The 27,439-nt window shown below is 50.8% G+C and overlaps 12 protein-coding genes across 12 annotated transcripts; 5 read left to right on the plus strand and 7 right to left on the minus strand.

Moving 5' to 3' along the window:
- Positions 1 to 159: 159 nt before the first annotated feature.
- Positions 160 to 1,795, minus strand: N7443_003611 (glycosyltransferase; the record flags this gene model as incomplete). The annotated part of the gene is made up of 4 exons (XM_056883667.1): positions 160 to 434; positions 496 to 634; positions 682 to 1,045; positions 1,104 to 1,795. 4 exons carry the CDS (start codon positions 1,793 to 1,795, stop codon positions 160 to 162), a joined length of 1,470 nt encoding a protein of 489 aa, XP_056741945.1.
- A 415-nt stretch (positions 1,796 to 2,210) lies between these two features.
- N7443_003612 (pyridoxal phosphate-dependent enzyme beta subunit) lies at positions 2,211 to 2,899 on the minus strand (the record flags this gene model as incomplete). The annotated part of the gene is made up of 2 exons (XM_056883668.1): positions 2,211 to 2,770; positions 2,842 to 2,899. The coding sequence occupies 2 exons, from the start codon at positions 2,897 to 2,899 to the stop codon at positions 2,211 to 2,213; spliced, it is 618 nt and encodes a 205-aa protein (XP_056741946.1).
- Positions 2,900 to 4,617: 1,718 nt separating this feature from the next.
- N7443_003613 (uncharacterized protein) lies at positions 4,618 to 5,604 on the plus strand (the record flags this gene model as incomplete). Its single annotated transcript, XM_056883669.1, has 1 exon — positions 4,618 to 5,604. One exon carries the CDS (start codon positions 4,618 to 4,620, stop codon positions 5,602 to 5,604), a length of 987 nt encoding a protein of 328 aa, XP_056741947.1.
- Positions 5,605 to 5,863: 259 nt separating this feature from the next.
- On the plus strand, positions 5,864 to 6,417 carry N7443_003614 (single-stranded DNA-binding protein; the record flags this gene model as incomplete). Its single annotated transcript, XM_056883670.1, has 3 exons — positions 5,864 to 6,153; positions 6,214 to 6,302; positions 6,368 to 6,417. 3 exons carry the CDS (start codon positions 5,864 to 5,866, stop codon positions 6,415 to 6,417), a joined length of 429 nt encoding a protein of 142 aa, XP_056741948.1.
- A 443-nt stretch (positions 6,418 to 6,860) lies between these two features.
- On the minus strand, positions 6,861 to 8,398 carry N7443_003615 (pheromone receptor; the record flags this gene model as incomplete). Its single annotated transcript, XM_056883671.1, has 2 exons — positions 6,861 to 7,774; positions 7,825 to 8,398. 2 exons carry the CDS (start codon positions 8,396 to 8,398, stop codon positions 6,861 to 6,863), a joined length of 1,488 nt encoding a protein of 495 aa, XP_056741949.1.
- A 746-nt stretch (positions 8,399 to 9,144) lies between these two features.
- Positions 9,145 to 10,711, plus strand: N7443_003616 (uncharacterized protein; the record flags this gene model as incomplete). The annotated part of the gene is made up of 2 exons (XM_056883672.1): positions 9,145 to 9,539; positions 9,658 to 10,711. Coding segments are annotated over 2 exons (1,449 nt in total), but the record flags the coding sequence as incomplete, so codon positions are not given.
- Positions 10,712 to 11,175: 464 nt separating this feature from the next.
- Positions 11,176 to 14,418, minus strand: N7443_003617 (phosphatase family protein; the record flags this gene model as incomplete). Its single annotated transcript, XM_056883673.1, has 1 exon — positions 11,176 to 14,418. The coding sequence occupies one exon, from the start codon at positions 14,416 to 14,418 to the stop codon at positions 11,176 to 11,178; it is 3,243 nt and encodes a 1,080-aa protein (XP_056741951.1).
- Positions 14,419 to 14,985: 567 nt separating this feature from the next.
- N7443_003618 (Dcp1 family protein) lies at positions 14,986 to 15,942 on the plus strand (the record flags this gene model as incomplete). The annotated part of the gene is made up of 1 exon (XM_056883674.1): positions 14,986 to 15,942. One exon carries the CDS (start codon positions 14,986 to 14,988, stop codon positions 15,940 to 15,942), a length of 957 nt encoding a protein of 318 aa, XP_056741952.1.
- A 224-nt stretch (positions 15,943 to 16,166) lies between these two features.
- Positions 16,167 to 17,340, minus strand: N7443_003619 (bifunctional triacylglycerol lipase/ester hydrolase; the record flags this gene model as incomplete). Its single annotated transcript, XM_056883675.1, has 3 exons — positions 16,167 to 16,228; positions 16,284 to 16,764; positions 16,813 to 17,340. 3 exons carry the CDS (start codon positions 17,338 to 17,340, stop codon positions 16,167 to 16,169), a joined length of 1,071 nt encoding a protein of 356 aa, XP_056741953.1.
- A 622-nt stretch (positions 17,341 to 17,962) lies between these two features.
- Positions 17,963 to 21,166, minus strand: N7443_003620 (SMEK family protein; the record flags this gene model as incomplete). Its single annotated transcript, XM_056883676.1, has 7 exons — positions 17,963 to 18,529; positions 18,599 to 19,035; positions 19,082 to 19,249; positions 19,299 to 20,099; positions 20,153 to 20,479; positions 20,529 to 20,578; positions 20,628 to 21,166. The coding sequence occupies 7 exons, from the start codon at positions 21,164 to 21,166 to the stop codon at positions 17,963 to 17,965; spliced, it is 2,889 nt and encodes a 962-aa protein (XP_056741954.1).
- Positions 21,167 to 22,105: 939 nt separating this feature from the next.
- Positions 22,106 to 23,492, plus strand: N7443_003621 (DUF914 domain membrane protein; the record flags this gene model as incomplete). The annotated part of the gene is made up of 3 exons (XM_056883677.1): positions 22,106 to 22,323; positions 22,395 to 22,562; positions 22,607 to 23,492. 3 exons carry the CDS (start codon positions 22,106 to 22,108, stop codon positions 23,490 to 23,492), a joined length of 1,272 nt encoding a protein of 423 aa, XP_056741955.1.
- Positions 23,493 to 24,800: 1,308 nt separating this feature from the next.
- Positions 24,801 to 26,511, minus strand: N7443_003622 (uncharacterized protein; the record flags this gene model as incomplete). Its single annotated transcript, XM_056883678.1, has 5 exons — positions 24,801 to 25,546; positions 25,702 to 25,920; positions 25,978 to 26,082; positions 26,301 to 26,357; positions 26,418 to 26,511. The coding sequence occupies 5 exons, from the start codon at positions 26,509 to 26,511 to the stop codon at positions 24,801 to 24,803; spliced, it is 1,221 nt and encodes a 406-aa protein (XP_056741956.1).
- Positions 26,512 to 27,439: the final 928 nt, after the last annotated feature.

Raw genomic sequence — 27,439 nt, forward strand, 5'->3', positions numbered from 1 at the left:
ATGCAAATGCATACGTGAGCGCATATTTCAGAACGTGAGAACCCGGTGCGCAAACGTTAATTTAGCTGATCACTAGACAGGTACTTGGTTACTCTGTATGTGCCCCGGTGAGGAATGAACCTTAGAGACCATTTCCATCAGTCCATTCCGCACGTTTCCCTAGTTTGATTCCTTTGATCTGACAGGCTTATGACCTCGTCCGATTCGAGGCCAATGATATCTTCTCTTCCTCAACTTCCCTTTCCTGACATCACGGGTTATAACCTTCCATCGATCTAGGACCACCTTAATATATTCTTCATTTATGTGTGCCGTATCTCTCGAGCCTTGGCTGAGAAGCTCTGTCTCAAGAGCGGTAAGCTTCCTCGTAGACAGAGCTCTAGTAAGTTCCACATCAACCCCCTTCAGAGGATATGTGATGATTGCAGTCAAGCCTGCCTATTGTTAGAATCTTTTGAAGTAAAAATCACAGTACCTGATCCAAAGACCACTCACCAGATACACTTTTCGTGATGCAAGAAGCTGTTCCAAATCCTATCCCCGTGAGAATATCAAGTTTGTTCCTGTGATCGGTAGATTCTCGGGGAAACAGTATCAGGCTGGAAACCCCATTGTAGACACCAAAGACAAGTTCCTAAGAGGGAATTAGATCCCGAAATGAAATTATCGAGTGTAACGTACCTTGCCTGCTGCTGTGAGCCCGCTTGGTATGCCCTCAATAGTCTCAGGCAACTCTACATGGTGGTCACCCCAGAGTTTCGGCGCATTGTGCAAACCTTGAGTAAATGCGTAGGCAATATCAACGGGAGTTCGAACGACATTGACGGAGGCTTTCCCGATTCCCTTCAGGCTAGACGCAAATGCAGAACGCTTGCCCGAGTGTACAAACGGTTTTTCCAAAGTTAATCTGAAGAGCTCTTTCGTTGACGCACCAAAGTGGTTGAGACCTCCGCCGATTTCTGATGTTGAATCAATAAAAGCAAAAGCCATTCCCGAGAATGGATCACGAGGCCCGATGTTCAAATCATATTTCTGCGGTCGAAATCTAAAACAGTTTGGTTAATTTAGGTAGCCATGATGCTATCCACTGATCGTATACATACAGCTCAATCTTGTCAGTACCGAGTAAACCTCTGTTTACTAGAAGCGCCACGGCACCAGAACCGAGTTGAATGTTTGTGCCTCGAATTTTCCAAGCCGCTGGGTGCGAGCTTGCGATGGCGCAACCCAGGTTAGAATGCTCAAGATGATGGTGGAACGAAGTGACTCCAGCATCGACGCCGCTCTCTTTACGAATTTGTTCCCCGAGTTCTTTTGCTCTCTGCTTGATATCTGGCTCAAGGGCGGCGCCGATAGCCGCAGCGAGATCGGGCGCAGTCAGCTTTTTGAACGGAATGGGTTTGGGACCTGCTCCTATTTTTGCGATCATCTCCCCCCAGAATGGCTGATCGCCAAAGAAGGGGACCACAATTGAAGGCTTTCCAGTAGCCATAGCCGCAGCCGTTGTACCGGCGCCACCGTGGTGTACCACGCAAGAAACCTTTTTAAAAATCCAGTCATGTGGACAATTTCCTATAAGATGAACGTTGGGAGGAATCACCAAGTCTTCACTGCCCAATTCGCCCCATCCTTGTGAGATAATGGCTCGTACTCCGGCCAGTTGTACTGCTTCCAATAATAACAATGTAAGTTTCTTGGGGTCATCCACAATTATGGAGCCAAACCCGATGTATATCGGTGGCGTCCCATTGAGAAATTCCTCCAACTCAGGAGGGGGAGTGTATGGAGATGACATGGGCAAAAAGTAAAATCCCGAAATGGATATGTGCGCAGCCCAATCTTCAGGTCTGCTTATCAAATTTGGCGACCTAGAGCATACTAATGTGAGGAGCAAATCAAAAAGGTATATGAGAGCGCTGCTTACCAGCAGTAGGTGTACGGTATACGAAGTTGAGATAAGATCGTTGGTCCGGAAGCTCTGTCCAGAGGCTTGAGTCCCAGAGTGTTGCGTCTGAATGAGTTGATCACGTCTCCCAACCCCTCCCATGTGAGCATTTCAACGAATATGTATGATAGATAATTCATCATGCTTCCTTTTGAAGAAGTTGCGTGTATGTTTGCCAATGGGTGAGGGAAAGAATGGGTTGGTGACCAAGGCATCCTGCTTTGTATTAGCATTTCCAAGTCCATTTGAAATAACGATGAATCTCCTACGTGAACATGAGATGCAAAGGTACGCCTAATTTCTCTGCACAGTGTATGTGTGCAAATGAAGGCGGATTGGCGATGATCGCATGGGCAAAGAAAGGCTTCGAGTTCTCGTCTGTGCTCTGAAAGCAGGCGCGCCAGCAACCATCAAGAATTTCTCGTATATCTGCTCGATTTTGTTGAATATCTCCATTTCGAAGACTGCTCATGCTGGGCAATAAGCCAGGGTTCTTCACCATGTACGCCATGAGCCTTTTTGGATCGCCTCCAATATTGAAAAATTCCAAACCGTGAGTCTCGACAAATTCTTTAAATGTGTCGTGGGTCGCGATTCGAATACGGTGTCCTGCTCGGGCAAGAGCGAGTCCAAGGGCAACAAAAGGCTGTATGTCTCCACGAGACCCAACAACTTGGATCAATATGTTGAGTGAAGGCGGAGCGTGACATTCTTGACTCTGTGCTTTCGTATTACGTGCCTTGTAAGCTGGGCGCCGCCAACGAGGTGAAACAGAAGCAGACATCTTTTCGGGCTTCTCAACGTTAATATTCAGCCGTCCGTCATCTGGATATCCGATTAGCTTGTCCAGATTCCGTTTCTATGTAGCGACAAAAAGTGAACAAATATAATCATACCGGTGAGAGTGGTCTTCGCTCCTCCACAATCGACATCGTGGTTCGTGATATTGAACATCTTGTAACGATAAGTTGCCCTGACGATTCAATACTCGGGAGATTTCGAGGTGGATCCTTCCTCTTGGATGATTTAAAGTATTCCAGATCAGTAAAATCATCAAAAGCTCAGTTACACTGCGTATTTTTACATCCTCAGAAAAATTAGTGAGAATATTGCTTCTATGTAGTGATAGCGAGGTGCAACTGTCGCCGGAAAAATGATGTCAGTAGAAGTTGGAACCTTGGAATCATGAAAACCACCAAATGAAGAAAAGCCATTTAATTTGACGCTTTCAAACGCCCGTAACTTAACAGTACCCCGTGTCCAATCGATGATGTCTTTTCGCGGAGCGTGATGTCATTCGTCAATGTGAAATAAATATGATGTCCTGAAGCCACTCGTGATCTTCACCCATTCCTTTCTTCAGAAAGAGACCGATGGAATCGATCGATGGCAAATTGTGCTGAAGTGGTTCGATTACCAAACGATCCAAAATGGAGCTGTCTAGATTTGATTCTAAGTTTCAGGCTTAACAATCAACTGGGGCGTGTGTAAAACGCATCCGAATTCATTTAAAAGGATGTTTTGGGAAGGGAAAGGAGATCACTAAATTCATTTAGAGAGATGCCTGAAAGTATGTCCAGAAAACAATTGAAGAATCAAGTGTGGAGGCCCTGTTAGATGATCTTCTCGGCCGGGCCGGAATCTTTTTGCCACAAACACGGAAGCCGAACCTTATATTTCATGGCTGATGACCAGCTGATGATCACGTTGAACTTGAAGATAAGATTATGATTCCTCATGGAATTAATTGAGGAACAGTCGGTCTTGGTGGCCTTGCAATAGTTGGACCTTGTTGAAATTGACCAGAAGACAACCCTATCTAATGTCTAATTCACTTGCATTGATCCTTTTGGACCAGCTCGAAAGACCTCGGCGGGTGAATGAGAGCTACGACAGTTATCGAAATGGTAACATAGAGCAATGCTTGGAAACAATCAAATATCAGGCATAGGCAGGATAGGATATAGACTATTGCTTCATGGGTCATTTAGTTGCTCTGGAACCCCTCCACCTGTAGTACAACAGGTCGCGCAAGAATCAAGTTAATTTAATGGAGGGCATTGCTTCCAGAGTAAACTGATATATGCAGCTTCATCCATTATTGTACTGCTCGCCAGAGCTTGATATTCCTACTAGACACACCTCGAACACACAAGCAACGCAAATATTGACACACGCGCCATTTCCTCTTTCGTCTTTGCTTGTTTTGGAAGACCCACTTACTGGAAAATCATTCAGCTTTTCACTACTTATATGACAAGCGATAAGAGAATGCCGCGCGTCTCCAAGCTTTCCACCGAGTCCGTAGCCTAAGGATCTCCACCAGCTGGCGTAATTACGGCCCCCAAAATGCGGCTCCACCGGGTACGACCGACCCAACCATCTTGCGGCGGGGGCCGATCACAACTGATATTATTTTTCTTTCTCTTTGCTATTTTGACGTTGGACTTTTCATACTCGCCAATATGACATCACCGAGGCCCGAAATGAGCTCGAAACGCTTTGTATTGGCAAGTTTTGCCAATATATTCAGCGTAGGAACATTCTACGCCTCGTGCACATTTCAAGCAGAACTGCGACGACTGCTCATAACAACGTTAGCATGGAGTTTTGCACCATTTGGGATAGCATGCCTAGGGCTTTCCGTTGGTGTCATTACGAGCAATTCAATCATGTCGAGAAAGGGAGCTACCGCAGCAGCTGCCTATGGCACGTCATTGTGGGGATTCGCAGTTATCGGCATAGGCTTCTTCCTGGCAAAAAGCCATTTCAAGACCCTTCTTCTATTCTGCTTTTTTGGCGGAATCGGCGTCGGGTGGACGTATCTCGCCGTCATTATTATGGTTGACCAGGAATTGCCGAATAGTTCATTTATCCCAAACGCTATTGGGCCTCTTGGGTTTGCATCCGGCACTTCTGCAATTGTCGGCCTGGAAATCTTGTTCAGGCTGAGTAAATTGGATGCAGTGGCCTTGGGTATCAGGGTAGTGATCATGGGTGCAATTTTTGCTTTGGTTGGAATCAGTACGATGATCATGCTGCCTAGTCAGACATTGAAACCTGAGGAACAGTCTCCGCCTTGGGTCCCTTTCAGCTCATCAGAGCTAATTTTACCAGTCTTGCTCTTCTTCAGCGCATTGCCCGGCATGACTGTTCTTTCCGCAGTGCTCCATTTCTCTTCTTATTATGCAGTGAGATACTGGTCGCAGACATTGGAAATTCTACCTAGCGGTATGCTTTCCCTCGCTGTGGGCTGCATTCTAGCACCCATCTTGAGTTCTCAATTCGGGCCCAGAGCTTTATTGGTGGCCCTGTCCAGTCTGCAAAGTATTCTCCTTGTGCTGCTGTCGAGAGCTCAATCCGCTACATTGGCCATGACAGCTTTTTTCGTTGTTTTGTTCATCCATGGAAGTGGGCTTAGCATCCTCCTGGAACTGGCGAAGGACCATACCGCTCACTCTACTGTGCTTCCCCTCAAATATGGTCGAGTTCTTGCCGCCTGGGGTCTTGCCGGTGCTGCTGGATGTCTCTTGAGCTCGCAGCTTTTGCGTTTGACCGGAGGTGAAGAAATCCTTGTCTTTGTTATCGGGATAGTGTCATTATGGTTTGGCGCAACTCTATACTTTGCGCCATTTTTCGGAACCAGATCTCTTGTATGATACTGATGAAACCTTATGAGCTATTTGTAGAGCAAAAAGAACTATTCTCTTTCAATTTTTCAATCATATAGTTATTAATACTCACCAAATTCAATCAAAACATCGCCTTGAGGCCCCAAAATCTGATCCATCAAATCGCCAAAAGCGGCCAATCACATGACCAAACGCGACCCGCGTCGACGTCAACCACCCAACTCGTCCCCTGAACGCCTGATCATCCAACGCAATCACAACCCCGCAAGCTCCAAACAACACCACGATGCCTTCCTTTGCCCCCCTCCGCCCAACTCTGGGTCTCGCCCGCGCCGCCACCGCCACCGCCCGCAGCTTCAGCAGCTCCGCGTCGCGCTCCATCGCCCGCATGATCCTCACCGGCCGCCTGGGCGCCGAGCCCGAATTGACTGCTACCTCTTCCGGTCAGGAGGTTGTTCGATACTCGATTGGAACCTCGTATGGACCCCGCGATAACCGCCAAACGAGCTGGTTCCGCGTTGGTGCTTTCTTGCCTGAGGGTGCGCAGCGGGATTACATTATGAGTCTGCCGAAGGGGTATGTTTCGGATCTTGCTTAATGCTGGTTTATTAGGACGTGTTGTTGATTGGATAATAGAACCCTTGTTTACCTGGAGGGTGATGCCAGCATGCGCTCTTATGAGAATGCTGATGGTCAGAAGCAGACTAACTTGAACATTGTGCAGCGTATGTTTCTCGGTTCCAATTCTTTTCTCAATATCGAGGTAATATCTGACACTGTTCATTTATAGGCTCCCTTGAGGTCCTCACCCGTCCCCAGCAGCACGGCAATGACCAGTAAACGATTCGCCAATCACATGCTAGTTCGTCCACGTCACGAATCGAGGGTGATATGTAATATGTGGTGTTTTCGGATACGGCTGGTCCAGGCTGGGATTTGTTTGATTAGAGAGACCGTGTCGATTGAGACGGTTGGTGCAGGCAAACAGGGCCGGAGCTTCTGATTCTTGCTTTGTGATTTTATTGTACTTGTATACCCTGAATACACTCTGTTCCGCTGTAAGATGATTGCCCTGTAGATTAGATATTCGAGTGAATATGATAAAAGCATCGGAATGATTGATCCCATGGGCTGGAGATATTACAAACATGACTAGAGAATATCAGGATTGAAAAACAGGGTAAAGAAGATAATTGATTAAAGCTGAAATATTGCTTCACTGGCACAGAAGTCGTGCATAGATGGGACCCGGGAGAAGATTCTCTTGAAAAAATCATAGCTGCTTAGAGCTGAATCTCACTCTGCTGGCGAATCACCTGCTTGACGTGGATGAAGTCCTTAGTCCGAGGCGAGAATGGGCCGGCAGAATACTCATTACTTCCTCGGCTTTGGCTGATTCCCGCCCAGGCATTGGTGCAGATGGTCTGAGACGGAATGGACAGATCATAGAGAAGGGTGTCCTGGCCAGCGTTACGAGAAGCCTTGCGGCGATTCATGAACGAGCGGTACCAAGGGATCTTCTCACCGGGAAAATTGACATTGAGCGTTGGGACCGAGGATGAGACTCTGCCCTTTTCGATATCATTGTAGGAGCCATTGTGGGCTGGAAGAGTGGGGCTGCTGGTAGGACAGTTGTTAGTAAATGACCGTCCGGGTTTCCTAAGGAAAACCTGCCGTGATGACGATGTCTTCTTGAAGACCGACTTCCCCCTGTTGCTGGCGCTTCCGACCAAGGTAGTCGAATTGGAACCATTGCGAGCAGGGGCAGTGGCCAGAGCCTCTGACTCGAGCGGACGATATACACCGGGGAAGCAGTACCTGAAACCGAGATACCAGGACAGCAAGCGATACATCTTGGTAGCATCGCGACCGAAGCCGAAAAAAATGAAAATCATGAATCCTGCTGCAACTGGATTCCATCTGTCGAAGAAGACCACTCCGTAGGTAGCCACCTTTTGTATTTGAGACCAGTTCGAGCCCGGTCCATGGAGTTTCTTCCATGAGTACTGATGCCAGGGCAGTGACAGACTCACATCGTACCAGACCAGGTAGGCCTCCACGGGCAGAATCGCGATGAGCATGGAGAAAGCGAGGAAGAAAAGGCGCAGGAATCCTGACTTGTTCATAGTACTGCCACGGGACCGCAGGATATGCACAAAGTCGCTTCGGTACTTGAAAAGTCGGACGAGGACAAGGCCTGTTCATGGTTAGCGACCATTCCGACTGGGAGATTTCGTCGCAACTTACAACAATAATAGCAGGCAATCAAACAGAGAATGGGTGGCCAGATAAATGCCAGCATGAAACTCACCCAGCTCTCGTCGAAGTTGTTAACACAGCCCGAAATGGAGTAGAGTAGGAAGCGGCTCTTCTGCCACACAATGTGCGTGATCATGGCAATAATTGGAGCGATCACGCAGAACAGTAAATTGATGGCCCGATTGCGCCGGCGCAGGGTCTTACTTGGGGTCCAGGTTGCACGACTCGTGTCCATGACCATTGCCAGGCCCCGGAACATGCCCACCAGACATCCTGGGATGGCCACATAACTCGCAACCATGATCTTCAACTCAATATCGCAGAGTCCCTTGCCATCCCACCATGCGTCGATGTTGTCGTTTGGCCACAGCAAGGCATTGATGATGTTGAACACATTGAGGACAGTGCACCAGCAGATCAGAGCCGTGGCTGGCAAATTTCGATTCTTCGCATGCAGGATCAACGGCGAAATGGAAAGAGCAATGGACAAGAAAGACAAGATTGGCAAAGCAACTGCTAGCGGATAGCGCCTGTTGATATCGGTATCCGCACCGGGATCCATGGCGATACAATTTGGTATGCAGTGACAGACCAGATGATATACAGCGGACAGCGATTCAATCCCATTAACTTCATGAGCTTACCAGCAGCTCCGAAGTAAACAGATGATGTTGAGAAGAAGAAGACGAAGTGCAGAAAAAGCGCTCCTTGCCATATACCAGGACCACGGGAAAGGAAACTTCCTGGTGCGAGTATAGACCGAGACGAATGGTTCACAATAACATCTAGAGCGAAGCCTAGATCGAGACATTCTCTAGGAAGGGAGACCGGTAAGCCCGGTACCAAAGGCACGAAGGCTGCAGTGAAGAACATGTCCAGTGAAGCAGTTCTGGGGTCTCAATAAAAAGTCGCAGAGTCATCGGTGCTGTGAAAGTAGGAGGATTTCCCATGAATTGATTAATTGTGACCAGTGAGATTCCGCATCGGGTGCTCAATAGAAGCCGCCTTTTGACAACTCAAAGAAATGGGCCAATTTGGCTCGGGTCAGGTGTAACCAGGTCATGTCTTTGTCTCTGTAACCGAGTTCAGTGTAAAGTGCCCTGGTGCAGTTGTGCAGTTGTGCAGGGTAGCTGCGTGGATGTGTTACTGTATAGATGTGTAGATGAGTATTGAAGTGGAGTGTGCTGAGGTAAGGAAGGTGAGTCCTCAGCTGGTGCCTGACAACTGTACCGAGTGGGAACATAATGACGACAGAGCGGATCAACACAACCTCGGCCGGTTTACGCAGCCAAAGCTAAGTAGCCAGGTACGAAGGTCCAAAGTCCCAAGTCCAAGTCCAAAGCCCAAGTCCAAAGTCCAAGTCCAAGCCCAAGCCCAAGCCCAAGCCCAAGCCCGGGCCCAAAGCAAAGCACAGCACGAACTCCATCATACACATGGAGGAACACCTCTCTCATCATGGCCGATCCACTACGTCGCCGCATTCCACGCCTGGACTCCAACTGGCAGCGTCGTAACTCCACGCTTTCTGACTCCATCTCCGAAGCCCGCAACTCTATCCGCTCGTCCACCGATGGCATCTTCCTTCCCCGCGTAGTCAAGGGGGGGACCCTGCGACCGAGGAGTCGCATTGGCACTCGGCACCACTGGGCCTGGCGTTGCTGCCGGCCATCGCGGGCGTTTTCTTTCAGAATGGCAGTGTCGTTGTCACTGATGTCACATTATTGGTGCTAGCTGCGATCTTTCTGAATTGGTCTGTCCGATTACCATGGTACGTTCCCCGATCTCTTTGTTTTGAGTTACCCCAGCTGAGATCTGTTCCAGGGACTGGTATCGCTCGGCCCAGGCCATCCAGTGTGACGCGGGATTCGAGGCCCCCGCCGATCACATCGAAACGGACCTTAATGAGGCCGATGAGACCGTCGAGGCTGTTGATAGCCAAGACGGCCCCCAGTCGGCTCAAAACAGCCCTCAGAGCCAGCACCTGCGTGCCTCGGCTGAGGCTAAAGCAGTCAAGGAACTCCAGATCCACGAATTGGCTGCCCTCGCCGCATGCTTCATCTTTCCTCTTATTGGCACTTGGCTACTCCACGGCATTCGAGGCAGTCTCTCTCGGCCATCAGAAGGCCTCGTCTCGAACTACAACCTCACCATCTTCCTCCTAGCATCCGAGGTCCGCCCCGTCGCCCACCTTCTAAAACTTGTACAAGCACGCACGCTCCATCTCCAGCGCGTCGTAGCATCTTCCGACAATGAAGTCGATTCTGAAAAGGTCCGGGACCTCACTACCCGTCTCGAAGAGCTAGAAGCCCACGTCGCTGAGGCGGCCGCCGCCCGTCTCGAATCGAACTCCAAAGGTCACTCCCAGGAGACAGATGCCCCATCTCTCATTACGCAGGCAGCTGTCGAAACTCGCCGAGCAGTACAACCAGACATCGAAGCTCTCAATCGCGCCGTCCGCCGCTACGAGAAACGCACAGCTCTCACGAACCACCAGGCTGATATGCGCTTCCAAGAATTGGAAGTTCAAATCCACGACGCCATCACCCTAGCCGCCGCTGCACAGCGCTCGAGTATTTCTCGTCGCCAGAGCTACGCTTTCACCCTCATCGACTGGGCCTGCGCCTGCATCGTTGTCCCTGCGAAACTCTTTCTCTCTATCTTGAACCTCCCAGGCCGAGCTGCAAATCGCTGTCTACTAACAGTACAACAAATGATGGGCCGTCGCCGTCCATCCCAGCCACGCCCCAGACCGAGCAAAGGAAAGACTGCGTCAAGTCGTCGAACACACTCACCTCCACTACCTCGTGCCCCGGGTGTTTCACCACTTGTGCAACATATTTCCAGTTCCCCAAACAGAAAAGGCCGCAAGCCTTGAATCTTGCAGACCATCTGGCGCTTCTTATGTGATAATTTTTTTTTTCGGGGTTTCATTTGTATATTTCGGGGGTTTCAGGTGGTGTCTCGTTGGACATAAGTATTGGTATTGGCCTTGGGACTGGATGGAATAGGGGTATGGAAGGCATGGGATGCAGAGACATCCACGGGCGTATATATTAAACTTCCAGCACGCCTTTCAATCACTTCAAGCAAGCCAATCCGTGGATTACAAATATGAATATATTCAGCCGTATTACCGTTGGAAAAACACAAGTTCTATTCAACCCTGAATTGGTTGATCGAAACTGTATTCATGAATTGCAGACAATACCTGAAAACATCAACGCATCAAGAATTTGAAGCGGTCTATTTACCCATGTACACGAAACCAAACTGATAAAAAAGCCCCCGGAGCGTATGTTGAACCAATAATCCACCCATTGTAGAGCCAATATACAATGATTAGCGACCACCCGACGGCCCCCGCTCATCAACACCAATCATCTTCAAGAATGGCTCGATGATACTCTTCTTCCGCTCATCGGATGCCCGTCTATCCTTCTCCTTCGTCGGAACAGATACAGAAGCCGAAATAAGCACGCGAGCAAAAATCGACGCGAATGATGACTCAACGGACTGGCGACGCGCTGCGGGCTGAGATGCGGTACCCGCAGACGGATCGGAATCGGTGACAGTCGGTGAACGGTTCTTGCGGCGGAAACTGCCTGCGGCAATAAATGCTGCGGCGGAAGCAGGTGTTGGGGGTTGAATTTGGGATTCGGATGTGTTCTCTTCTTTGGATTTAGAGTCGGCGTCGGAAGGTCGTTCTTTGCGACTTGATGGAGAAGTTGGTTGCGCTGTTGATGGGACGGGAGCGACTTCATTGGCGATCCGGGCCAGCATGAATGTTACAAAAGTGAAGGAGACACTGTGTGCGGGTGAGTAGGCTAGGCTTTCGAGGACCCAGGCTTGACTTTCTTCCCATGTTCGAGGCGGAGCTTTTGTTTTCTCGCGGGCGAGCATGTGCTGCTCCATTTCTTGCCAGACGGATGCAGTGACGATACCATCACTGAGGGAGTTGAGGAAGGAGAGGAGGGTTTCGGAGAGGATCTCGAGACGATGCAAGGGTGGAATTTCCGGTGCGAACGTGGAATATAGTGATTTGTTGGTATCGAGGGCTTCGCGGACTGAGGCGAGGAGAGGTGCTCGCTCATGTTGCTCTTTTAGGGTCCATGTCCCTAGCTCAAAGGGCCATGCCGCTCCGGATGGATCTTTGGCCCATGGGGGCTCCTCTCCAGACTCGCCCTTTGTCATGCTCCATTCTGCTACTGCACGCTCTGCCAGCTCAGAAATGGCTTCGGTCAATCGGAAAAGCTCGCGGGGAGCTGATAACCGCACTTCGTTATCACCTTTGGACAAGGATGCGGTTCCATCCGCTGCAAGGCTCCGAGCGCCAGCCTCTGGCATGCGAGTTAACTCATCAACACTACATCCAAAGCACGTTGGTAGCCATTGACCTGAGACAGAGATGAAATGATCCCGACCACTGTCCACATGTAAGACGAGGATCTCCTCCAGCTTGATTTTTTTCAGATTCAGTAGGCGGACATGCTTGATGAGGCGAACGTGAATAGTGACATTGACATGAGCCACTTCTCCGGGATGCAAGGTATGGCTGCTAACGGCTTCTCCGTCAGAATGACTCTCACCAACATGATTGATCTGAATGTCAAGCCAGGATTCCGTTTCGTTTTTGTGGTCTCCTTCGAAGCCAGGCCGTTCGGCAAATGAGAAGGTCGCCGGAGTACTGCTGGTATTGGCAATGGTCAAAGTCCGGTGAACGGGAACATCGTAGGGAACTGTGCCAAAATCCACGGCATTCGGGTCTCCTTCTGATCGTTTTTCGCCGGCAGGGGTATCTACTACTACCGTGAGGCCGGGTCGGGACTCGTTCTCGACCTTGTCCAATTCACGCACTACCTCTTGATGAACCTTGGCCTTGAGGCTAGGGTTAACCGCATCGATGTTCAAGGTGAATATTGCGTCCAAAGGTTTGTGGTCGGAAGATAGAATGCCTTGGTGGGAGATATAATGGTGCAAACTAATAGAGTCTTGAGCAAGGTCCTCGGTGAGATCCTGAGAGGAGTCCCGAGGCGAGTTTGAGGCGAATTTTGCTGCATCTTCATCGGAGATATAGTCGTCGACATCGGCAGCACCGTCCGAACCGTCTCCACCATCCGCGCCATCTGTCTCGGGGTCATATTCGAATAAGACATTGTAGTCTGCAACAGCTTTGTCCAAGCCACGAGCCTCCATCTCTTTGTCCCGCTTTCGAGCCTCTTTTATTTCCCGTTCTTGTTGTTCATGCTTGAGCATGTCCCGTCTGGTCCGGTAGAGGATTCGATCACACCAGCTGGGACCACGCTGCTTCTCACTGGAATCGAACATGGCCACGCTTCCGACGTCGTATTTGTATGTCGGCAAGAACGAAATCTGTCCCTCGTTCCACCCTTTGTGGAAGGCAGTTCCTTTCTTCTGCTGGGTGCGTAGTTGATCATGCACAATAAGAGAGGAAATCGTTGTTTGCAGAGATGCAGGATCGTTGTGAGGATCAATTTCCTCATCGCCCACAGGTTCGGCGTATTCTTCTCCTTCCGTGGGCGATGGCGGGTTAGATTCAGGCTCAGGATCAGAATCGACCTTGGAACCCTGGCGACTGCTCAACTTTTGCTTCTCCTGGCGCGCAGTATCATAGGCATTGACAGTGTGTCGAGCGAGACACTGTCGCACATCATCGCCCGGAATATCATCAAGTCGGTAGTTCAAGTCACCGAACCAGAACGTGAAGTCTTCGTCGCCAATCACATCGACTTGATTATTTTGCGTGCGCTCCGGGTCAGCCGACTCAAACTTGGTGCGCGAAACAATCTGGGATGCATCCCAATTGCGCCTTTCTAAGCTGCCCTTGTCCGATCCAGCCGCTAAGTGGGAGTTTACAAACACTAAACGGGTGGTTTCCCCCAGTACCACACGGGTCGCAACGGCACCTTTATTGCCCATGTAGCCCATCAGTCCCGTTCCCACAGAACTTGTGCTAACGGATGAAACACTTTCTGCAATTGCCGGAGATGCATAGATAAGGAGCAAAAGACCGAGAAGCTGAACCTCGGAAACGAGTTGATAGCCCTGGGGAAGCGCCTTCTGAACAGCATCTTTCCATCGGGTTGATGGTCCGGAGTCGACAAAGGGCCGCAGAGCCTCAGTGGGAGAGGAAATATCGACGACCTCTTGCAAGCCTAGAACATAGAGATCGACCTCCTCGGGACTGCATTGAAATGGTTTGGCCGACCTTCCCTCCTTCTGAGCTTCCTCCTTTTCTTCATTGGATCCACTAGATCCACCTGTTGTGACATTTCTTTGGAAGTCTGAGCCCTTCAAGCCCGAAAACTTCTCGCACACTCCTTGGCCCTGGACAAACCACTTGCCGATGTCTTTTTCAGTGCCGGAGATAGCGGCCACATTCCATGTGCCAACCTTGACCTGGATAGTCTGCCGGCAGGTATATTCACTTTTCCTTGCTTTAACTGCGCGGGAAAGAGATAACAGATCGAGTCCTGGGGTGTCGATATCTTCCAAGTCCTGGGCGTTGAACTCTCTTGGGTCTTCTGTGGGAGACGATGCTCCTCGCGAGTTACTGGGCACCATGTTGGAATGAAAGCTTGTTATAGAGTCAGTGAGCTTGAAGGAGAATTCTCATGACTCGAGTATGTGGTGTAGCTGAATGCGACAATGTATATAGGCAGGTTTATACAGATGCGCGTATCTGCGACGATCTGGCGTGGCTGTCACTTCCGGCGGGAGAATAGCTCTGTGCAGGAGAACTATAAATAGGCACGGCGCGAGGATAAAGTAACGGAAAGATCAGTCAAGGAGGATCAAGTGAGAGCGATCAATGACTGTGCCTCTCATGCGGAGCTCAATGCGGCGAGATTCGAATGGCGAGGGTCGGCATCATGTGGGTGAAACACTCGGGCAGGTGAATAAGAAAAATGAGGAGCTGGATTGAATTGACTAGTAGATCCGATCCAGAATCCTGTGAAGATGAGTCGGAGCACTTGGTGGGGAGAGTCGAGGGGTGCAAGGCGGAGAGCTCAACGATGACGATATGCGTGGAACTTGCCCTCTATCCGCAATCGGATCACCTCTTCACGCCTCTTCACGCCTCTTCACACCTCTTCACATCCCTCCATCTTGCACCTCAACGCAGCCACCATGGCCTCTCACAAACCACGGCGCCAGAACAATAATCAATTCTCCAATAATCACATCGACTATGAATCTGATACGGTCTACGTCTCCGACATGCAGAATCAACCACCACCGCTCCGCTCTAACGAGGACCTGAACCTCTTGGTTCTGCAGCGTCACAACCCCTCCATCGCCTCGATACTCTCTCTCGCCCCTTACTCCGTCGTTTATATCTTTAGCCCCATAACGCGGGGTTGGGAAAAGATGAAGGTAGAGGGCACGATGTTTGTCTGCCAGCTGACCCAGGGCAGCTTGGGTGAAGATCGATACTCCGTATTCGTATTGAACCGATCAGGCCTGCAAAACTTCGAACTACCTCTCACAGAAAGTGAGAATGTCGAGTTGACAGAGACCTACGTGATTCTCAAAGCGGACGAGGCCACCGAAGGCGGGAGGGATACCAACGGGATCGCAGGCGACGGCCAGAACGGCAACACCCCGGACGTGCGCATTTACGGTATTTGGATATACCAAGAACCTCCGCCCAATTCGACTGCCGATGCGCGCACTATAAACGCCGATCTGATCCGCCAGTGCGCCGCGCACGCTGGACAGAGCCTGAAGCTGGCGCGCCAGCGCCTCGAGGAGACGCGTCAAAATGGCATGCACATTGCTGCCGCGGCAGCGGAGATGCAAACACCGCCTGTGGAGGAAGCACAAGCCAGCGCGCCCATGGGCCGTCAGATGTCGCTGAAGGATTTATTTGGGCAGCAGCGAGCGGAGGACGATGGATGGAGCGTTCGCGCACACCATGTCAGTCCTGAACAACAGCAGCAGCAGATTTATCAGAACATGAACCCTCCGGTACACCCTCAACACAACCACCAACCGCCCCCGCAACCACAGGTTCAGGCGGATGTCCTGGGCGATTTGTTCCGGAGGGCGGGGATCGCATACCAGGGAGGAGGACAGGGGTATTAAGTGTATTTGCCTTTTTCACTTCCTGTGGTCATTCTAGCATATTGCATCTGAGGCGCATGACTTGGTCTTTGGTTTCATGAATATCCAGGCCTTTCCTTACATGAAGGGAAGGAGAGCGGCGCGTGGCTTGAGATACCCGTAATAAGATGTCCATAAAATACCCGGCTATGTAGGTAGCTGCAACCCTTTTTTTCCTTCGTGATATTTGGCCTCTAGACGTCTATCTATGCACTTGTAATATCCTGTATCATGTCTGCAACCTTGCGAGCCATGGTCTCACTATGTTCTGCTATTTGTTAGCACCCAACCTCGAAAACCATAAGCGTAAACTTCGAACTTACTTATACAGAAGGCATGAGGCAAACCCTCTTCGCAAACAAACATCTTCGTCCCAGAGCCCTCTTTCTCCCCGCGAGCCGCAATAATATCGTCTCTCGTCTTCTCCGCAACCCAATGATCATTCACACCAAAATAGAAGAACATCTTCGTGATAGGCTCACGCGCATGAGCCACACCCCATACATCATCAGTCCATTTGTCAGACGTGATGGTCCGCATCTCATCAGCAGCCATATGCCTGTGTTGAACAATTAGATCAAACAGAAGCAAAGAAGAAGAAGAGGAAGAGGAGACATACAAAGCCTGCCTAACACTCCCACGGCTCCTCAAAAAGGTACACGTCGTGTCCAACGCATGCCCCGGAGGATCCTTCATCACAACCCCCACAACCGACCTCAAAGCAACCACCGGCAGAATAAAGGTAAGCAACCTCGCAAAGAACCCAACAACCAAAGCCAGTCTCGGGATAATCGACAAAAGACCCTAGAACCAGTTAACAACCAATCATCCCACCAATGGGGCTATACATACCGTCAATTTCTGACCAGACGGCGAAGCAGCAATGTCCATCACAGTCGGGAACAGCATTACGCCTCCCACGATATCGAAAGATACATCCATTGCACGGTGTCGTCTTATGACTTCCATGGCTATGTAAGCGCCCACAGAATGCCCGATTAGCACGGCTTTTCGATTTGGCGCCGCGTTTGGACCAGACTCGCTCATGACGGTCTCAAGTCGCTGATGAACGAAGCGGATCTGGTCTTCCAGATCATAAAGCTTAGATTCCTCTCTTCCAGTCTTGTTTCCCTGGGAATTGAGATCATTGGAAGATGGGTTCTCATCAACCTCGAAGCCTCCAAGGCTGCACCCGTAGATTTGGTAAATGGGTTTACTGTGGTCCGAGGATTCCACTAGGTTCTGCGCTAGGAATGAGAGGAAGGGATGGTAGTAGCCTATTAGGCCTGGATTACCTGATATGAAAAATATTGTTGTTTCTGCTGAAGAGGGGGATCCTGTATAGGTGCAGAATGTGTTTTGGGTGATTTGGGGGTCCATGGCTTTTGCTTCTGGCGTGGACGTGAATATGTGGAGTATGGGCTGTGAGATGTATCCAGGCCCGGTAGTCCTGAATATAAAGCAGAGACTAGAGGATTGAATTGATGAAGTACCCTGGGAAACCCCCTTGTGGATTGTCGCGCTAGAAAGGACGTTGATGCACAGGACCGGGTTGAGAACGCGGAGCCAGTGGATCCGCCATGTGAGCCGAGCCGAGCTCCAGACAGTGATCTACACATCTATCCACATCTATACACATCTAGGAAAAGAAAAATAGCATCTTAAATGCAATTTATTGCATGAAATCCGGACTCCCCGACCTAAGCACCACCCTGGACCCGGATTCTAAACCCGTCAAACAGAAAAGCAAAAAAAGGAAGCCGAGGTCGGATCCAATGCATAGACTCCCGAGCGCAATGTACATCATTCATCCCAGATCACCAACAAAAAAAAAATACAGCATCGCTGGTTATGGACCGCCGAGGGAGAAAGGACAAAGAAATGGATCGCCAAACAGCAGCAAAAAGCAGAAAATACAGAGGGGCTCTGGAATCTGGTATCTAGCTCGCCAAGTCAAAATCAAAATAGAGGGGAGGATGTGAGGCGGCTGGGTATAATCAGATCAGCCTTCGCCTTGGCTGTCGTCGCGGTGGTTTTCCTTCTCGCTGTTGCTGGATGGTGTGTCTTCGCAAGAAGGGTCATCGGGTACGGATGGCTTGACCGCTGGTCCCAGATTAATGGCGATTCTCTTCGGCGCTACATTCGCACCTAACATGGTGCCCTTTTCGGCGGACACGACCGAGCCGATTGACACGGCCTTCTTTCGGTGGATTGAACCAGCACTGGAGTTACTACTTGTAGAGCTCCGGCGCTTGGGTCCTGTGGCAAGTTTGACCAGCTCATCCTCGTCCTCTTCCTCGCGGCGACGTTTTTCGGCGAGGCGTTCAGGCACAGGGAGATTATGTGTTAGCGAGGCGGGCATGCCCGCCGCTTCAGAGGCATCTTCACACTGCACCTCTGCCACATTCAATGGCTGATCTTCCGCAGCTTGTTCTGGGTTGTCTTCGGGTTTGATGTCCATCGCATCTTCATCGTCATCATCTGGATAATCAACTAGTGGCTTGACCAATGGAGAAGCCGTTCCATAAACGGTGCCGGCAGCGAGAGCAGCACGGTTTTCCTGTTGCCACTGGTATTCGAATCAGTTTGGTGTCCACACAAGGGGAGACAAGATTAAAAAGGAACAAAATTCACGCACCTCATCTTCGTCATCGGATCCAGCGAAGTACTCCTCTTCCGTCGCATCCATTTCCTTCACGCCTTGCCAGCGCTGGCCGTTCAACGGCATTTGCCGTGGTGTGTCATCCTCATCTTGGCTAAAGAGCGTAGATTCAGCCTCGGCCCCATAGCCTTGCATCTGATCGTAGCGCAAAGTGAGGTTTTGGAAGGTGTCGACGTAGGTAATTCTTTCAAGCTTCTCACGGTACTTCTCAACCACATGGACGATGAATGGTTTGATGTTTTCCCGTTTGATGAATTCGAAGAGCTCGAGGCAGGCGGAGTTGAGCAGGTTATCACGGGGCATGGTTTCGAGGACAATATCAAGAATCAAGCCAAAGGTGTTGTTGTGCGTCATGAGGGCTTGGTAAAAGGTATCTTGGAGGCTAATGAGTGTGCGGAAGAATTTGAGGGCAACTACTTTGGTCAGTGACCGGTTCCAGAATGCAAGCAGAACACATACCCAGCTTCACAGGTTTCTGAGGGGCTGTGAGGAGTTGGGCCACTCGAGGAGCAAGCTGTTCACTGTGAATCGCATTGCGGGTGCGGAAGAGATGTTGACGGACGAAAAAGGTGAGGATGTCAACAAGATGCGAGTAAAGCGTGACTTCTTGGAACGTCAGGTCATTAACTGCGCATGGTTAGCTTGGGCCTTCTTGGCTGACGTGATTGTAACTCACGGGAGGCGCGGTTGGCAAGTTGTTTGAGCGGCTGGAATAGTCGCTTGGAAGATTCATCGAAATGTTGCTGGACAAATGCATCAGAGAGGAGGTTGGATGAGCGGACTTTGAAAAAATCGGGACCAGCCCGTGCGAGCGGATCCTGCAGAGGAATCTGAGGGTCCAGGAGGATCTTAATGGCATCAGCGAGTTGGTTTTTCACTCCGAGATCGGTCTCTGCATGAAGTAGATCAATCAAAGTATCCGTGAGCGGTGTCTTCTTCTCGTTAACGGCCTTGAGCATGTACCCGCGCATCATTACGGGGTCATGGTCTAGCAATGCCACCAGAATATCGATGCCCGTCGTGCGCATGGCGGGATTGGGGTGCTTTACGGCGAAGGCGATCACTGCGAACAGTCCGTGGCTGATAAAATTGCCAAACAGCTGGGCCCGCGACGGAGCCTGTAGATTCTTCGCAATTCCAGCACACTGATGGAGGAATTGAACCGCATCGTCCTTGCGCTTCCCGTCGGTGTTTCTCGGGTCGAACACGGAAAAGAGTTCGCGCAGGAATAAAGCGTTCGATTGAATGTGATTGACGATTTCCATCTGGTTGAAGAAGATTAGGGAATTGAGCACGGAGAACGTCGGATCATCCAAGATCCGCGCAAGAACCACGTCCTTCAGGTATTGCAAACGCCATGTACTGCGAATCTTTCTCCGAATCTGATTGTCCTTGATGGGAACGACTTCTTTGTAGCGCGTCTGATCTGCGAGGTATTGTCGGTGGTTCGCCTTGTGTGTTGGAAATTCGGGGTCATCTGCAATTCTCGTTTAGCACTTTGCTTCCACCATCCTGCAATGGACCACGTACATTCCAGAGCCCCAACCACTCCCAGGATTATATGGTCGGAAACTACCATTTCGATGATAGCGTTGTCGTTCAAGAGGATCAGGGATTTCATGATGTTGCAGAGGCGATGTAAATCAGTTAGACTCTCCAAGTCCTCGGCTGTTGACACCAAGGGAACCAATCTGTTGATATAGTCGTCGCGAATGAGAAATTTCGATAGCGCATCGCGGCCATTCTGTGTCATGCTGGCAGCTCGAACGATCTGCTCAATTTCAGGGAGGTTGCCGAGATCCGGCGAAGGCAACACGATGGATTGGTAGCTATCGAGGTCGTCTGAGAGGGCATCGTCTGCCACTGAGTTAGATATGCGCAAAGCCAACAGAACGATCAGACTCACCGGCTGCGGCTATGCTAAGGAGGTGTTGCTGAACAGTGTTGACGAAGTCCCTATTGCCGGAGAAAATCGCGATGGTCAGTCGAGTGCGCGCACACACACCGAGCGATCGGGAGAGGTCTCACCATATCACCGCGCATCCCTCCGCCTCTTGAAAACTCAGCGCCATATCCGTGCCATTCTGTTCCGTCCAGACAATCAAGGTCTCTGATCGCGTGATACAAGTCAGTCAAACCATATTCCCTTTTCGGTGCCACGGTCAGGCGGAAGTGGTGGGACAGAAACCTTGCTGTTTTTGATAGCCATCGTCCTTGGTGATCTTGGTCTCGAGCAGAACGCGCTGCGGTTGGTCTTCCGATTCGACAAATATTCGCGGTTCCTCCTGTGATGAGCGTGGCGCGGGTTAGCGACGGGTTGCCGATGCCGAGGGGGGGGGGAAAGAGGAAGACGGAAGAGACAGCACGCGCCCGGGTCGTCGCGGTCGCGACAGAGGCGGCGCATGCAGGAACCAAGAAATGAAAGCTTACCCCCATGATTGTGCCGGTACAGAAGCCGGTGCCGCGATCGAACCAGTCATTATTCCTCAGTTCGTAGACCTTGACCCGTTTGCGACCGTCGGGCGGCTGTAGGTCCAGCGCCATGATCCGGCAGGAAAGTGGCGACTCGGCACGGGCGTCTCCAGGATGAGGGCCGGAGCTGAGTGCCAGTTGTTAGAAAGGGGGAAGGGGGTAAAGGGTGGAGGTGATGATGGCAGAGTCTGCGGAGGGGATGACGATCGAAGAAGAACGGGAGAAGATGGGATGATCTGGAAGGGGGTCCACCTGACGGGGCCGAGGCCAGCTTAAGCCTTGTTTCCCGTACCTGACTTGGACAATCGACTATGGACAATGCTATTCAAGAGATGGATGATAAAATCATCAACTCATCCTAAAGGACCCCGTGTTCAAATGGGACAGAGTGTACAACGGGGATAATTAACTACATTCAATTAACCAGTTCTCGAGAACCGAGCCAACGGCAATCGAGTAACCAGGACCGATGATTTCATTTTCATTCTCATTCTCATTCTCATTCTCATTCGAACCAACATACCAGAGCTAAGTATAGAACGTGACTCAGGAGGGGAAGGTCCGACGCGGGAGAATTTAGCCTCCCGCATCGAAGCTTCGATTCCAATGCTGCATCGAGACCTTTACCCTTACTTAGCAGGTGGGAAGCATGTCAACTGAAAAGTAAAAAGGCTGTGGGTTCCGCACAGACACCGCTTTGGCTCTGGTTTGCATTTTCATTGGCTCTGAGCTGGACATCTGGCAGATTCTTTATCTTCGCCCGATCAGGAAAGGTTCCAGACCCGGCATCTCCTAGGTTTGGTTTTTTTTCTTGCTTGGTTGCATTGGCGTGTTCCTGTTTTTTCCCTTCTTCCCATCTTCCCGTCTTCACTAGCCTTGGTACGAGCGACTTCTGGGAGTTTTGCGCTCGTGGTTGGCTATAAAGCTCCCTCTTTTAAGGTATTGAGATCTTGAGATCTTGTCACATTTGCGGTCTGGTGCTTGACCCCGCTTTCTTGTCCTCCTCACGCCATGTCCGACTCTAAGGACCAAGCCACCGTGCAAATGGCCGAGCCGACATCCCCGTCGCTGCCCAAGGACTCTGCCGTTACCGTCGTGCGGAGCAGCTCTGCTGTGCAGGCGGAGAACGAGAATGAGCCTGAGACGCCGGCCGACAAGGTCGACGAGCAGAAGAAGGGTTTCTTCGCCTTTTTGAAGACCAAGGAATTCTACATTATCTTGATTCTAGGGTATGTGATCCCTCTTCGATTCAAACACTTTGAATTTTTTCCCCCAGCGCAGTACTTAGATACTCTTCCAGTCAACTGCTCGCAATCGCCAATACTTCGACCAGCACCTTCACCACCCTCCTCGGCGAAGAGGGTTGGGCAATCCCCACCTTCCAAACCCTTCTCAACTATGTAGTGTTGACATGCATTTTCACTCCTTATACGATTTACCGTTACGGGTTCAAGGGCTGGCTCCGTTTGTGCTACCGTGACGGCTGGAAATGTATAGTTCTTCCCTCCCCAGCAACTCTAAGCTCGCCCCACTGACCCTTTCCCCAGATATTATTCTTGCATTCTGCGATGTTGAGGGCAACTACTTTATTGTGCTGGCGTACCAATACACCACCATGCTGAGCGCGCAACTAATCAACTTCTGGGCGATCGTCGTTGTCGTGATCATCTCGTTCCTCTTCCTCAAGGTACGCTACCACATCACTCAGATCGCCGGTATCGCCGTCTGTATCGGCGGTATGGGCGTGCTCATTGCCTCTGATCACATCACCGGCACCAACGGCGGCGACATCTCCAGCGGCAATCAACTCAAGGGCGACCTGTTCGCTCTTCTGGGCGCCTCCTTCTACGGCCTGACCAACACCGCCGAAGAGTACTTTGTCAGCAAGCGTCCCGTGTATGAGGTTCTTGGCCAACTCTCCTTCTACGGCTGCATCATCGACGGCGTCCAATCCGCCATCTTCGAGCGCAGCAACTACCACACCTCCACCTGGGACGGCAAAGTGGGCGGCTATCTCGTCGGTTTCACTCTGTGCCTGACACTGTTCTACTGCCTTGCACCCCTGCTCTTCCGTCTGTCCTCGGCCGCCTTCTTCAACGTCTCGATGCTGACGATGAACTTCTGGGGCGTTTGCATCGGTATCAAGGTCTTCCACTACCATATCCACTGGATGTACCCGATCGCCTTTGTATTGATTATCGTCGGTCAGCTGATCTACTACCTCGGTCAGCGAGCTCTCGCAGAAGCACGCAAGCCCTGGCTCGGCGCAAACCAAGAGGGCGGTGTCGCGGGCCTGTTCACTGCCAAGAAGCGCATCGAGCATGTCGTGCCTGGTGGTACAGCGCAAAGCGAACACGAGCGTGTTCTTTCGCCCGAGGCTAATACCAGTGCTGCTTAAGTGTTTTCTGCCTGGGTCGTTCTTGCTTATTGTTCTGATCTCTTTCCGATACGGAAGAGATGAGAGTACATATCTAGACATGAGTTCTGTATAGACTTGCTAGTGGTTGCCTGGTTTTGTTCTCGAGCCCCAAATGATCCCAATCTCCCTGGCTTGGGAATGTTGCTCGTTGCATGGTGTTTTCTAATTTTTAATATTTGATGATTTTATACGAACATCGCTTATGAGAATGAAACATGAATGATTCACAAGTGAAGTTATGATGAACACCAGATGTCGTTAATGTTGACCTTGTAATCCACACCTTTCGCAAAACAGTTGAAAGAATCATCCGTATCTCCCATTTCATAGTCCAGACAGATATGAGGCTAAGTTTAGTCATGGATTAGATAGCAACTACCACAGAACCAATTCTTCCCGGCTAAGCATGTCCCAAATGATACGCCAAAAGCCTAAAGAGGGACGGGGGTATTGAGCGTGCAGACGCAAAGCAGCCCGCTAGACAACACCAGCAACGAGCGTAAATGAAGAACCTCGGCTGCCAAATTAAACTGAAAATAATGGAGAAGGGGAAAGAGAAATGAGATAAGAAATAATCAAGAAAACTCCATATCCATATCGACGAGGAAAACAAAAAAAGAACCCAACAAGACACCAGTGAACTTTCACATCAGCATAGCCCTTGCCAGCATTTTCCCATCGCCGATGCCAACCAGAAAAAAAAAACAACAAAGACCAAAAGAGCCTCGAGATCAATTCGCCCCTCTGAAAGATAATATATGACAAGCCACAAGTCGACCAAACCCAAATGTGCATACCGAAAAACCAACCCCAGCCCAAAATAGACGCAATTCCAAGACCAAAGACGAAAATACCTTGGATGAACACCGAGAAATGAGAGTTCCGTGGACTTCACGAACAGCGCCAGTATCCGATATTCGATATCCGATCCGTTTTTTTTCTTCCACATGGCACCAGATGGGATTCAACATTCAACAGGATTAAGATGGAGATACCACTCCTGGAGGGGGAGGGCTTGCTGGGTTTTTGTTTTTGTTTTTCTCGCTCCAGACGGAGAAGCAAGCCCACTCCAACAGTAGCAGCACCTCTTCCACCCAGAGTTCAACCCCAGCCCAGAATCAAAATAACAAACCTAGATCATTGGAGAACAGCAGTTCTGCCATGTATGTACCGGCAAGTCCGTATTTCATAATGTAAGCCGTTTTCTTCACATAACGCCGCAAAAAAATGGAAAGATAAAAGGTGAATATGCATGCCGTAGCGCCAACACAGATGTTGAAATTGTGTTTAACCCCACACGGAGGCCTGAACGCCGAGTCCGCTCTTGGAGCCCCAGACGCCACTGCCGTTGCTCCAGCCCAGACCGACACCGCCGTCCTTGGGACCAGGTCCATTAGCAGAAGCAGTTGCAGCTGGGTTGGAGGCAGCGGAGGTGGAGCGTTCGCCAGCGGCGGCAGCTTCACCGGGAGTGAAGCCGAAGCCCAGAGGCGAGGGGAGAGGGGTGGTCGAGCGCTTGGCGTTGTTCAGCGCTGGGTTGGGGGAGGGAACAGCGGGTTGACCTCCAATGGGGCGAGAACCGATAGGGCCAACAGATGAGCCGATGGGGCCGGTGTTGGGCTTGGAGGAAGGCTGACGGGAGGAAGGCGAGTCGGCACCGGGCGAGGAGGTCGAGGTGACAGGCTGTTCGGGGAAGCCGGCGTTGATAGCGGAGCTAGGCGAGGAGGTGCTGTTCGCGCGAGAGGGAGACTGGAAGCCGGAGGCACTGTCAGCAGCAGATCCAGACTGCGTCAGGCCGAACGGGTCCACTCCACGAGGAGAGGCACCACGAACTCCGGAAGACGGAGTGCCAGCGGGCTGGCTCTCGGAGCGAGCAGCCTCATCGGACAGAGGGCCCGGGGGGAAGAAGGCGGGACTCTCGTTTCCATAGAGGGTTCGGTGCTGACGGGCGAGAAGCTCGCGACGGGATTCTTCACTCACTGCAGCGGGGCTGGTAGAGCGATCGGACTTGTTTGCAGACATCTCGGCGAGGAGGCCTTAAGAAGAGAAGTATTAAAAACCCAGTTCGAAAAATGAACGAAGCCAAACCAATATATTATACAAGGCCGACGGATACATAGATGCACAAGGAAGAAGAAAAAGATGGGGGAATATAGCAGGAAGGAAGAGAAAAGCACACGCTACCACGTACTTCGGTTGTACTGCTGCTCCTGATGATAGTTGCGGAGCTCCCGTTCACGCTGTGCCGCCATCCGACGCTTCGCCTGCATCATTTGCTCTACTTCATTCGGACGACCCTGGTAACGCTGCGAGGCGTAGAAGCCCTGCACATTGCCGGACGGGTGCGCCCGAGAGCCCTCGAATTCGCTGACCGAGTGGTGTCGCTGAGGGCCGCCACCCATGCGAGGGTCTGAGGGACGTCGGAATTAGATTTAACGTCGGGTCGGTCGGTTGCGTGGCCACGTACCGTATTCAGGGTAGGGACGGCCCATCATCATGGGCATCGAGTCCCGGCGGGGAGCATTCCACAGCTTCCCGCTCTTGACCAGATTGTCGATCGCACGATCAACCTCTGCAGAAACAAATCAGCATTATTTTCCCTTTAAATCATTCGATCATCCATGTCCTCTGCATTGATCGCCGGCTCCCCGGAGTTCTCGTCGAAACCACCATCTCGACGTTCCTCGGTATCCGTCCGCCGCGAAGTCCGATATTTTTTCTTCTCCGGGCGACATAACAGGCGAAACAAGCGTGGGAAAGAGGATCGCTTAACGAACAGAGTGTGCATACCGTCAAATTGAGAGGAAAAAGCCGGGCTGTCCTCACGCTGGGAGACCGAGCTGGAGCCTAGAGACCAAAGTCATGAGTTTTTCGTGCCAGTAAACCAAGTTAACGATGAAGCCATACCTGACCGAGAGGGCGGCACGGGCTGCTCCCACGACACCTGGCGCGGCGCAGCGGCAGGCGCCTGCCAGCCCTGAGGTTCGTAGTACGAAGACATGGTCGTAGGGAAGAAAATCTTCGAAACAAACGGCGACAGTTCAGGGGGTGGAAGCGGCGAAGCAGATGATCCGATTGAGGCGATCTGTAGAAAAAAAAAAAAAAAAAAAAAAGTCAGTTCCGAGGGCCACAACAAACGAAAGTCAACTCGACACACAAACACCAAAGATCTCGAGTCTCGAATCTTGAATCTCGATCCCAATAGAACGTAATCACGAACACTGGGGAATTTGGTGAAAATGAGATTGCGGGTCTCCGGGATCGGGTTTTTCACAGTGTCCGGGGAACATCCGAGGGGGACTTACAAAGAAGGAGCCTCTTGAAATTAAGGCTACCACGAGTCAACGAGGCAGGTAGGGAGGGGGAGGGAAGAAAGAGAGAAGAGGAAAAGGAGAGAGGGTCCAGCCTATTTTGGGGGCGTGTGGGTGGATTCGCTGAGGGAGGAGGAGGAGGGGGGGGGGCCAGATGGCCGCGGGCGAGTCCAAGTAGGACAACCTTTACTTTGTAATAATCTCGCTTCTCAGGTGGATCTGAGAGTTACTTTGTAGTTACCTGTTCCTAGGGTATTTGTAGGTACCTTGGGTTGCGTTACGACGCCTTCCTCTTTTTTTTTTTTTTTTTTTTCTTCTGTTTTTCTTCTGTCGTTTGCTTTTTTACGGTAGTGTGTATGTGTTCACTCCAGGGCTTTAGGTCGGGTACATAGATACATAGATAGATACAGCGAAGTCACTTCCAGAAGGAATGCACGCGAATGAACATACCTGGTACAGGTATAGAAATACATCTCCAACGCGGCAATTCCCGGCAAGCCCGCTGCAGCGATTTCCACTTCTTCGTCTTCAAACTGGGCCGGTGACCGGAGATTGGATGCCCGCACGGGGGCGTGCGCCTAAGCGTCACAAGAACCGTGTCCGACTCCCCAAGTCCAG

Source organism: Penicillium atrosanguineum, assembly GCF_028827265.1.
Source record: "Penicillium atrosanguineum strain IBT 20685 chromosome Unknown utg000003l_segment0_segment0, whole genome shotgun sequence".
Lineage (NCBI taxonomy): Eukaryota > Fungi > Ascomycota > Eurotiomycetes > Eurotiales > Aspergillaceae > Penicillium > Penicillium atrosanguineum.